This window comes from Corvus kubaryi, unplaced genomic scaffold (genome assembly GCF_017639235.1).
Source record: "Corvus kubaryi isolate FWS band 111438036 unplaced genomic scaffold, C.kubaryi_AGA036_p1.0 121, whole genome shotgun sequence".
NCBI classification, from domain to species: Eukaryota; Metazoa; Chordata; class Aves; order Passeriformes; family Corvidae; genus Corvus; species Corvus kubaryi.
Window position 1 is genome coordinate 1,615,682 of NW_024580656.1, and position 11,678 is coordinate 1,627,359.

General features: G+C 44.7%; 1 protein-coding gene across 1 annotated transcript; it reads right to left on the reverse strand.

Moving 5' to 3' along the window:
* Positions 1–319: 319 nt before the first annotated feature.
* MUC16 (mucin 16, cell surface associated) lies at positions 320–11,672 on the reverse strand. The gene is made up of 22 exons (XM_042029856.1): positions 11,637–11,672; positions 10,883–10,909; positions 10,492–10,637; positions 10,314–10,381; positions 9,960–10,132; positions 9,472–9,498; positions 9,108–9,256; positions 8,958–9,025; positions 8,479–8,651; positions 7,959–7,985; positions 7,610–7,752; positions 7,429–7,496; positions 6,577–6,749; positions 6,120–6,283; positions 5,286–5,353; positions 4,494–4,648; positions 3,823–3,986; positions 3,667–3,731; positions 2,828–3,003; positions 2,703–2,747; positions 1,914–1,993; positions 320–979 (listed from the first exon to the last, which is right to left on the reverse strand). The coding sequence occupies exons 3-22, from the start codon at positions 10,501–10,503 to the stop codon at positions 881–883; spliced, it is 2,097 nt and encodes a 698-aa protein (XP_041885790.1). The 5' UTR covers positions 10,504–10,637; positions 10,883–10,909; positions 11,637–11,672; the 3' UTR covers positions 320–880.
* Between the last annotated feature and the right edge of the window lie 6 nt (positions 11,673–11,678).

Here is an 11,678-nt window from a genome sequence, read left to right on the forward strand (position 1 = left end):
ACTAATCGTGGCTTTGTTAATTCTGATCGAATGCTTTCACTTTCAGAGAGTCCATTTAATGACAGGATCAAATAATTACAGAGAAACAGCCTCGAGTCTTGTGCTCGGCAGGAAATTGTGCCACAAAATGGGAGTTTTGGGGCAATTCTGGCTGGGTGAGAGGGGCAGGGAAAGGGGCTGAGCTCTGAAAACAGATCCTGAGCTGTGGGATGGGAGCTGATGAGCAAAACCTCCAGGATTTCTGCAGAGTTTCTCATTTGGGACGACAAAAATGCTGAGACAGAGGAAACACAACTTCATGGAAGTAAAACGTGGCATTTATTGAACTGAAATCAGCAGCAATCTCAAAAAAACACAGCCTGGCTGTGTTCCACTCAGATTCAACAATGTCTCTTTACATCACAATATTGTAATTATAAATAGATGAAATAGTTGAATTAATTTAAGGTACTTAAATTTTTAAAGCTCAGTGGTAAAAAAGCTAAAATCTAGGTGGGATTTCTAAGTCTACAACAGTCAGTGCCCAAAAATCTCTAAATTAGTATAATTTCAAGCCTTTTTCAGAAAACTGACATTAACACTGAAGGGCCTTGCAAACTGCACCTCCTGGTAGTTTTTATTTTCCTCTGGTTGTGTAATATTTATATAAAAATTCTATTTCTATGAAACACTGCTGTGCTTTAGAAAAATATTTTCCTCAGCACTTGCACTGTTGGCAGTTTCCTGGAGTATGAGAAGAATCATGGCAATACTGCAAAGATTTATCTCAGGGAGAGAGAAAATGCTGAAATAATTTATTAAAAGGAGTATTTTTCTAGTTTTTAGAGCTATTTTTCCTTCATCAGTGGACGAACAGGTCTGGGAAGACCAAGCTGAGGTGTCAGTGAACCTTCCCTGTGCTCAGGCTGGGGAAGTGCAGCTTGTAGAGGCCCTGCTGCACCTGGTACAGGTGGGACTTTCTCCTCAGGCAGGAGAGCACCTGGTGGGAAGAGAGCAAAATTAGTGGGGAAAAAACCAAAATCAATGGGGAAAAGAACAAAATTAATGGGAAAAGAACAAAATTAATGGCAAAAAAATTGAATCCGTGCTCTGCCTGTCATTACATGCCCCCAGATCACGTTGCCAGGTGGGAAAGGAGGGATTTGGGGAATAAATGTTTGCCTAAAGCTGTGAGGCAGCTCTACAGCTGAGGAGTTTCCTCTCCTAAATCCCACTGGCTGTAATTTTGACTCCTGAACCTCCCTGCTCTCTGTAGATTTCTCTTCTCCTCAGCTGGTGCAAAGCAAACTTTTCAACCAGTGCTTTTTAGATGTTGTTCCCCATCAAAACACCACCAGAGGTGGGAAGAGGATCAGCTCTGCCTTTTCCAAGGATCTGCTCTGCCTTTTCCAAGGATCTGCAGCCCTGCCAGGCTGCTGCCGTCTGTAGGTTAAGAGCACTGACTACAAAATGCTCCATGTGGTTCCCACAGGCTGTTAAAAATGTTGTCTTTGGCACTGCCTCACCTGGAGCATGCTCATCCTGCAGGTATTTGGACAGGGAAGAGGTTTAGGAAATGCTGCAGGGGGTTCCCTAATTCCACCTCTGGATTCCCTAATTCCTGCTCTTTGGCTCAGTGTTGGCTTCACCTTTGGGTCTGTGTTTTTCACTCTGCAAAAACTCAGTGCCAGCCACGATCCTGCTGCTTTTCTAGAAGGAAGATCCTGCTTCCTTGCCTAGAAATCTGCTCAGCTGACTCTAAATTCCCTTCCCCGTCTTCTGCTCCCCCATGCTTAGAAACTGGCAGGGACTGAAGGATTTGGGGTGGGTTTGGCTGTTACCAGGCACTGGGATCCTGGGGAATGTGTCTGAATGTCCCTCCTGTGGCTCTGCAGGAGTCAAGGGACAGGTGGGACAGCAAAGGGGACACTCACCAGGAAGCACAACAAGACGAGGAGGACGAAGCCCAGCAGGGTGAAAAGGCAGATGAGGATGATGGCCCAGAACTGAAGCCCTGCAAAGGGAAAAAGAAAAGGGCACATCAGGTTTAGGGACTCATCCCTGTGGGATTATGAGAGGGAAATCTCACCCTGGCAAAGTTCAGAAGTGCTGAACACTCTGTGGGTCAGGGCAAATTACAGAAATCTGGGAAAATGGAGTGAGGCTCCAAGGATCCACAGGCTTAAATGCCACTGCAGGGAGCAGCAGAGCCCCCCCAGCTGATTCCAGGGATGTTCAGAGTGACAAAGTTCTGTCTTAGCTGCTTCTGGACTCTCTTGGGGACAGGGCTCAGGGTGTCAGCAAAGCTGGAGTTGTTTTACCAGAGTGTTTGTGGTGCCTGAGAAAGCCACAGTTCAGGGTATTTTTTTTCTCTCTCCTGTTTGCTGTCAGTTCTGAGGTTGTACCTAAGCTGAGCCATATCTGGTCTGGCCTTTTTTTAGAAATACTGCAATTATCAAAATTTATTGGTGCCAGAGTTTTAAAACAGCTCCCCAAATTGCACTGCTTTTGCCTGTCCCTCAATTCCATTTCCCTCGGGCTGGTGGCACCTGCTGTTTGCTACCAAGAGCCCTGGGATTTTGGTCTTTTCCATGGGTTTAGTCTCATTCCAAGATATCTGATGCTAATTAATTACAGCTCAAATATTTATTAAGGTTCAAGTATTTATTAGAGCTCAAGCATTCAGTGGCTGTTTGGTCAGTCCTTCCCAAAAAAGCACCTACCAGGTCTTTTGGACTCAGGTTCATCTATCTTGAGTGGAGAGTAACCTGGAAATGAGGAGTGGGACAGATGAGGAATGGAACTCTGATTAAAACAAAAATAAGAAGAATTCTTCAAATTCTCTCACCTTCCACCACCAGACTCTGCTCCTCCAGCTCGTGGCTGGGGCCCAGCCTGGTGAAGCCCTGCGTCAGGAGTTTCAGCTCCTCAAACACCTCCTGCTCTTGTAAAGTCCCCGAGAGGGGATCCGGGGTGAACTCGCAGATGGAGGCAACCTCTGTGTGTCCTTTGCTGTGGACAGGCCTGGAGGGTGACAGGCAGAGAGGAGAGAAAGTGAAGGGGAGCTGAGTAGAGCAGGGAGAGGGATTTGGAGTCTTGTGTTTGCAGATGTCCCAGCGATGTTTTATTGGGATGGGATCACTTCTAGCAGCTTGTTCTGGGTGAGACAGGAACTCCTTCAGCCTTGGGAAATCCATCCACTGATTTAATCCCCAGCAAGGCATTTTTAAGAGGTAAATCAGCTCTAAGAGGAAAATCAACTCTATTTCTAGGAGTTAGATCAGCTTTATGTCTAAAAGTTAAATCAACTCTGCTGCTTTGTTCCACCAGAGAGGAGTTGCAGGAGCCTCACCCAGGCAGATTTTGTCCTCAGGTTGGTCAGTTCTGTTGCTGGTTTTCCTGCTGTGTGTCGGTGCAATTTGAGCTTATTTGAACATGCTAAATGAGAGAATGGAGGTGTTTGCTTTACCCTGGGATTGTTCATGCATGGAAACAGCTCTGCCAGCACCGAAACAAAACCAGCTCTGTTTGGGCAGAAACCTTCTGTAGTGAAGGCAAAACTGACTGAGGGTGAGTGAAGTGACTCCCGTGTGTCAGTGGGGGCACAGAGGTTGGCAGGGAGGTGTGGACACCCTGAATGTCTTCCTGAACTGCTCTTTTGGGACTTGGAAAAAGCACTGGACGTACCCAAAGCTCTCCACAGTGCAGCCAACAAATCGGTCCTTCAGGTGGCTGCTCCTGAATACCTCGAGCTGAGGGGGAGAAACAAAACAGTTGAGGAAGGCTGAGTTAATTTAACACATCCTTTGGACAGGGAGCTCAAGATGTTGCTGCTCATTTCACCTCTTTCTCAATCTTCTCTTTGTTCTCTTGGTACATTCTGGAGCTGGAGTCCCGCAGTTCTGGCGAGTAGGGAAGGTTGGAGATTCGGAAATTTAATCCAAAGGGTTTTTTGTCAGACTTGAGGGGTGTCTTGTGAGTTGCTGCCTCAACTGAGAGCTCCAAAGCTGGAAGTGGAGAGGAAAATTAAATTCTAGCAGAGAGAAACTGAGGCTTTCCTACCAAGCAGCACTGAGCCGCAGCCTTGAGGTCTTAGATTGGCAGAACTTGAGTTGCACTGGGGTCTGACAGGAAATTCCCAAGGTACCAGGCCATTCATTTCTTTGGGATGTTGCACATTGGGAAAAAAAGCTGAAACGCTGTTTGGCTCTAGATGGTTGAATTTGTGGCAAGCAGTTCCCACTTCATTTTCTGATTCTTTAATGTTGAATAACACCTAATTTTGAATAGCAATTCAATTTTGAATAACACCTCAATATTGAATAACATCTTAATACTGAATAACCCCTTAAGCCATCGAGGACTAAAGGACTGAATGTCTGAATGGCCCGAATCAGAGTCCAGTGATTCAACTTAATAATACATTTATTTCTGCTGTGACAGAGCAGAATTTGGGAAATTCTGAGTGTGCCATGGCAAAGTGAGTTCTCTGGGCAGGGATTTGATCCACATACTGTCCACTGAGAATTCCTGCAGTCTGTAGCTGCTCCCCAGCCACTGCCCGCTGGTGCTGGAGGTCCTGTCCTGGAAAGTCCTTTCAACCACAGCTCTGTTGATGTTGGGGTCGGGCTGGAAGAAGCACAGGCAGCCGACCACTATGGATCCAGGCCTGTGGGCAGAGGGACAGAGGTTTGGAGATAAACAGGGTGGGCAGGAAGTTCCATGTGGGAAAAAGTTTCCTGAAGGGTTCCTGCTGTTGTGAGGGTTAAAGTAACGTGGTGGAATAATGGTGTGGAATGGGCTGGTTGGGGCTTTTCCTTTGGATAAGAACAGGAATTAAAATTTTACCTCCTCCCTGGACAAATTTAGGTCATATTGCATGAATGCCAGGAAAGAGCAGCACTTTTAGGTTTTTTAAAGCTTTTGCCCTGTGGGAGGGTCCCTTGTCCAAGCCTCACTCCATCCTGAGGAGGACACTGCAGCTCACTTGTAAAACTCGTGGAGTTCAAGTTGAGAGGAGTGTGGGAGTCACAGGATCACCAGTTCCCAGTAAAAGGAGGGAATCAGTAATTCCTGGGGTACTCAGAGACCTGAGTGTGCCTTACAGAAACCCTGACTGAGAAACCCTAGTCCAAAAAAAATTCAAACTGACAAATTCTGGGAAGCCTGGAAACGCCTCTTTAGGGCATCAATTTCTAACAGGAGAATGGAGGGGAGGAATTCCAAAGGGGCCAGTGGCACTTGGCCATGGCGAAACAGTGCCAGGGGGTGACAATCTTTAACCAAAATCAGATTTTATCCCAAACCTCAGCCCAGTGATGTTGCAGGTCAGGAACTGGTCCCGCAGGTCGCTCTGACGGTACAAGTGATTCATCTGAAATGAAAATGTTCCATTAAATATTAATGAGTTTGGGCACTGTGGGGATGCTTTAGGGCAGCAGGAGGGACCTGAGCTCTGGAGAAACACTGGGGTTATTTTTTGCTGGTTGGATTTCATGGCAGTTGGGTTTTCCTTTGGAATTGGCACCTTCTGGTGGTGGGCTCTGACTTCCAGCCTGGCAAACATTCCTGCCTTATCCGAGCAGGACGCCGGTGTGGGAGAGCAGTGTCCTGAGTGACAGCCCAACCTCACAGACCCACAGCTCAAAGAGGGCAAAACCCACCCAATCAGGGCCTTATGAGGTTGATAAGTTGGATTGGTGCTGAAGAGAAAGCATTGGATTCTAGGAGTGAATTATGGATGTGCTGACCAGAGATTTGCCCAGCAGGGATTGGCCTTGGATGCACTTCTGGAGGTGGGAGTGAAATGCTGAGATTTAGCAGATCAGCTCTGGCATTTTGCAGTCCATGTCTTTGGCTGGAGAGAATTTCTTAAGACCACATGGAATCATGGAATGGTTTGGTTTGGAAAGGACCTTAAAGATCCTCCAGTCCCAGCCCCTGCCATGGGCACGGGTGACACCCACCAGGTACAACTTAGCAAAACCAAAAGTGAATCAAAGGCCAGTCTCATCTTTCAGATTCCTGGAATGTTTGTTCCCAAATGTTGATTTTTAATTATTTTTTTAAACTCTGACATAAATCTTTGGCAGTTGCTTCAAAGACTGACCAGTCAGACACATTCTCAAGTACCTTCTTACCTTGTTGGTGATGCTTTCCACTGCTGCTCTGTATTCTGGAGACTGGGAGTCAGGGTTGGTGAGGTTTACATTAACTATTCTGAAGCTCAGTCTGTAGCCAAATTTGGCTGCCATTTCAGTTAAGACAGGCTTTCTGGTGGCAGCTGTGTCTGTGAGGGGGAAACCTAAGTAAAAAGGGTAGAGTGAATTTATTTTTAGATCTGTCCATATCATAAAAGCAATATAAGTGCATCCCTGCTTAGATCATAGAACGTAACAATGAAATTCTCCAGGAATTTGTGTGATTTAAGGGATGGAAATGCTGCCAGCATGGCAATATCATGTTGGATTGATGTGGTCATTGTGCCAAAGCTCAGAGAAAACCAACAAACCGAAGGGTTCCTCAGTGCTCAGGCTCCAGGGATGAGGAGTGATCTCCAGGAGATCCCAAAATCTTGTTATCCCGATGGATGCTTACCATCAACATACAAGCTGTTCCTGTCCAGGCTGTAGTGGCCCAGTCTGGTGACATTGTTGGTCATGGTGCTCAGCTCCTGGTAAAGCTTTTCTCTGTCAAACCTGGCCAGGCTGGCATTGTCCTTGCAGCTGCACACGGCGTCCACTTTTGTGTCATCCCCAGCCCTTCCAGACCTAGGGGGAAATGTCAGACACGTTCTTTGGGACACTGCTCTGCTGGAGGAACTCCCTGTGGGCTTTTTAGGACAGACACCAAACCCTCAGTGCCAATGGGCTCCTGCATCCTTCACCAGGCTCTCCAGAACTGGGGTGATGACATTTAGATACTAAAATGATTTTACCAGCTAAAAAAATTCCTGGCTGGACAGGGAGGTGTCACTGGATCTGTTTTCTGGCCTCAGAACAACCATGAATTGATGGTGATAGTGGATAAACAAATGGTTCACTGCCGTTTCAGCAGTATTTTGGGTGTTTTATGTTTAGGTACTTTGGTATCTCAGACACTTTTTATTTAGTATTCTTTCAGATACTTTCAGTGTCTGCAGGAAGGGCTCAGAGTATGGACCAGGGTCTGTTCCCTGCTGGTGAGGAGTAGGACAAGAGGAACAGGCAGGAACTGATGCCCAGGAAGTTCATGAGCATGAGGAAGAACTTCCCTGGTTAGTGACCAAACACTGGAACAGATCGTCCAGAAAAGTTGTGGAATCTCCTCACTGGATATATTCCAGAGCCATCTGGACACAATCCATGTGCTCTGGGATGACCCTGCTGGAGCAGGGAGGTGGGATCAGGTGACCCACTGAGGTTCCTTCCAACCTGACCCGCCCTGGGATTCTGGAATTCTGAGTCTTACCTAAATCTCATGGTTTTACATCCTGTGTAGGCAGAGCTTATGCTGCTCCTTTTGAAAAGAGGGTCAAGCTGTCAAAAAAAAAAGGGACAATTGAGAGATGGGAATCACATTGCGAGTTTAAAGCAGACGGATTTAGGTCACCACCATGACCCAAAAGGGGCACAAGCAGAGCCAGACTCACGTAGTGGTTCATAACTTTCACTGTGGACTTGAATTTGCGGGAATTTGGGTCATCCAGATCTGCAGTGTAGCGGAGGTTGGTCAAGGTGAAATTAAGTGTGAAATTCCTGGATGTTGGTCTTGGTGCAGATGTGGTGCTCCGAGCTGTAATCAAAGGGGAGAAGGATTAGGAATTTCCTACAAAAAATCTGTTTTCACTTCCAAAACCCTCCTAATCCCAGCACACCTCAAAGCTACTCTGAATAATCCATTCCCCTCTGAATTTCGGAGGGGAGCGCTTCTTTGAGAGCTTCCCCTGAAATGAATTTGGCAAAATGAACTTGGCAAAATGAACTTGGCAAAATACTTACGGGATCTCTCAAGGGGTTCATTGTAACCTGGAAAGGAAATGCAAGAGAAAGAGTTATGTAAGAGAGCATCCACTTGGTAGAAGTGGGGAGGGGGTGATTAAAAGGATGACTTGGGAATGAATCATCAGAACCAGGCCCTAAGGGTGTGAATGTGTTAAACAAACAAAGCTTAGGCAGAACAAGGTGCTTTGGAAGAGCAGGGCTACAACGAGAAAATGTGTGTGACAATTTTTAATTAAACACTGTGGAACAGAAATCAGGTGGAATGTTCGCAGGCAGGTGAATGATGGAGGTCAAAACTAAAATTAAGTCACTCTTCAATGTAATACAGAAATTAAAATCTTCAAAAATGTCAGCGTGAAAAGATTTTAAATCTTACACTTCATCTTACACAGATAAATTATGCAGAAAACTCCAGATCTCTTCAAGGTCACTTTTTTAACATTGAGGTGATCCCTGAGAGCCAAGGTGGTCCCAAACTGCTCCAGTGCCCGGAGGAACGGGAAAATCAAACACTCACCATTGACATAGAGGCTCTTGTTGTCCAGGCTGTAGATTCCCAGCTTGGTGATACCACTTGTCATTCTCCTCAGCTCTTGGTAAACCTCAGCTGGGTTAAATTTGGGCACCTGGGAGCCCTTTCCATAGCTGCAGATGATGTCCACTCCTGTGCTATCCGTGTTCTTCCCAGGCCTGAGGAATTGAATATCATGGAGTTTCTGTTAGTTATTAAAAATATTTGGGTTTTTTTTTTCTGATGTAATTAAAAAACCTCTCCCCATAAATCTGTCCACAGTTCTCAGATGAAGTGGAGAAACTACTGAATATGGTCTTACAAGGAAAAAGGCTTTGTAAGATAAAGACCATACAAAAGGGAGTAGAAGCTTTATTATAATGAAAGCAACTACTTGAAAAAGGAGAACAATTATTAAAGGGTCGCTCAGATGTAAGGAAATCATTTGCTGCAGTTCCAGGTGAATCTCTCAGGTTATTGCTCACCTGAATCCCGTCACTTTGCAGCCAGAGAAATGAGGGCCAATGCTGCTCTTCTGAAGCAGGGGGTCAATCTGGCAAGGAAATGTCTTTGTGAAGATGGGAAACCCAAAATCCTGGGGGATTTCAGTGAAAACCAATGTGACTTTGGCTTACGTAGTGTTTCATTATTTTCTCAGTGGACCGGTATTTGCGGGAATTTGGTGTCTGCAGGTCGGTGGTGAACATGAGGTTGATTATGGTGAAGTTCAGGCTGAAGTGGTCCGTGATTGCTCCTGGGCTTTGTGTGGTGGCTGTTTTTACTGCTGCATTAGAGAACAAACATGACAGGGATAAAATAAGAACAGGATCTTCATAAGACACTGCAGTTATTGGGTTTCTTAGAGAAAAAAATGGTGTGAACATGATCCTACCCTTCAGACATTTTGCAGTGTTATAAACATTGCCAAATCAGCAGGAAACAAAATCAATTTATGCCTTTAAGTAGCTTTAACCTGTGTCTGGGTTTAAATATACTTACAGGATGCACTGTGAGGCTCATTGTAATCTGAAAAACAAATGGAAAATTATTAGGAAAATATTCCAAGAAAGTCTCAGCAGGACTAAATACAGGGGGTTTTATTACAGGATTGTGGTTACTGAATTCAGGACTTTTAACTTGGTGACTGACAAGGTTTTGCCCTCAAATTTTTGTTCTCTGTTTTGAGAGGTGTATTAAGTCTTCTTCATTCTAATTTCAAATTAGTCTGTGTCAACATTGAAGGTTGGACTTGATCTCAGAGGTGTTCTCCTACCATAATGATTCCATGATTCCAACAGAGAATCCCAGAATGATTTGAGAGGGAAAGGACCATAAAGACCATCCAGTTCCAACCCCTCTGCCCTGGACAGGGACAACTTTCACTAGACCAGGATGCTCAGAGCTCCATCCCACATGGCCTTAAACACTTCCAGAGATGAGGAATCCACAATTTCATTAGGAATAATGCCTTGAGGAAGTCTCATTACCATTGACGTAGAGGCTCTGGCTGTTGAGGCTGTAGTGTCCCAGCTTGGTGATGCCATTGGTCATTTTGCTCAGCTCACGGTAAATGGTTGTTCTGTTGAATTTGGGATCTGAAGGCTCATCCCTACAGCTGCACATGGCATCTACTCCTGTGTCATCCCTGTTCTTCGTGGACCTAGGAAACGAGGCATTGGCTTAGTCATTATTGAGAAATCCATCTTAATCAAAGACAGGGATTGGAAAAACCCCTCAGACATTGCTGACACGTAAGAAAATACTCAGAGATGAGTTAAATGCTGAGAAATAGGAATTTTAAGAAGCAGGGAATGAGGACTTTTCCCAGACGTGGCTCTTACCTGAATGCCATTACTTTGCAGCCGATGTAAGCTGGGCCAATGCTGCTCCTTTGGAATAAAGGATCAACCTGGAAATGGAATAACAACGTGGCAATAAGCCAAATGTCCTGGTGAAGGTAAGAGATGAGAGATACTGAGAGAACTGTGCCCCAGCAGGGCATTGTTTTGCCAGACTTACGTAGTGGTACATGACTTTTTCTGTTGACTTGAATCTCCTGGAATTGGGTTTCTCCAGATCTGTAGTGAACTGGAGGTTGGTTATTGTGAAGTTCAGGGTGAAGTTCTTTACTGCTGGTGCCAGAGGTTGGGCGCTTTGATCAGCAGCTGTAATGAGAAAGGAAAGTTATTGCTTGAAAATATCATTTCATGTTCAACATCCCAAGAGGAAACACGCTGAGCACAATTCCCAGATACTCTAGGTGGCTTCAAGGCTATATAAGCTCACAAATTCTCTTAACACTATTTTATAGACCAGCAGTGCTCTTGCTTGGTTAATCCAATTTGTTGTTTTGGCTTTTGCTAATTAGCAAAATCTTCCTGCTCCTCAATTTCTCTTTAAAGGTACTTACACAGTTCAGGATGCACTTCCTTATGACCTGTGGGGGGAAGAAAAGGGACAGGATTTGAGAAGTGCCCTACAGTTGGAGAGGTTTGGCACACACAAAACATGTCTGAGAGCTCCTGTGTAAACATTTCCTAGGAAAGATTGATTTGGTGACTGTCCAGGCATAAATGCACATTCATCCTACTGGATGTTGTTGGCAAGGCGCTGCTTTTCCTAGCAGTGCACAGAATTGTCCCTCTCCTAGGGATGTTTAGAAGGAATTTACCCATTCCCTAAATCTAGCTTAGAATCACAGGATGGTTTGGGGTGGAAGGGAATTTAAAGATCATCAAGTTCCAACCACACTGCCATGGCCAAGGAACCATTTAATTTCTACATGGAAAATTTATGTATGATTTTGTCAAGTGATGATAAGTTCTAGTGCTGTTCCTTGACCTTGAGAGGTCAATCCCTATATTCTCTAAAAAGTTCATAGATAGAATACTTGAAATTAATGTAACAGAGAAAGTATACTTGAAAAAGGTTAATTTTACTATATTAAAAATATATATATAGAAGGAGGTAAAATTATAAATGTATGTAGAGTGCAGGAGGTCCTGTAAACCCAACCAAAAAAATGAGAGATACAGATGAGTGAAAGAACAAAAAGTAGTAGAAAAAAAGGAATTACTTAGTGAATGAACATGACAAGATATGAAATGATTTAAGTTTAGGAAATTAACTATATGAAAATTAAACAAATAAAAAATAATTGTCACCGTTGACGTAGAGGCTGTCCTTGTCCAGGCTGTAGGGGCCCA

Excerpts from the sequence above, each read along its gene's own strand:
- MUC16 (XM_042029856.1), bottom strand. Across the intron at positions 7,753-7,958 it reads TGAACCCCTTGAGAGATCCC|CTCGGAGCACCACATCTGCA; the intron begins GTAAGTATTTTG and ends CTTTGATTACAG. Across the intron at positions 5,354-6,119 it reads TGGAAAGCATCACCAACAAG|ATGAATCACTTGTACCGTCA; the intron begins GTAAGAAGGTAC and ends TTTTCATTTCAG.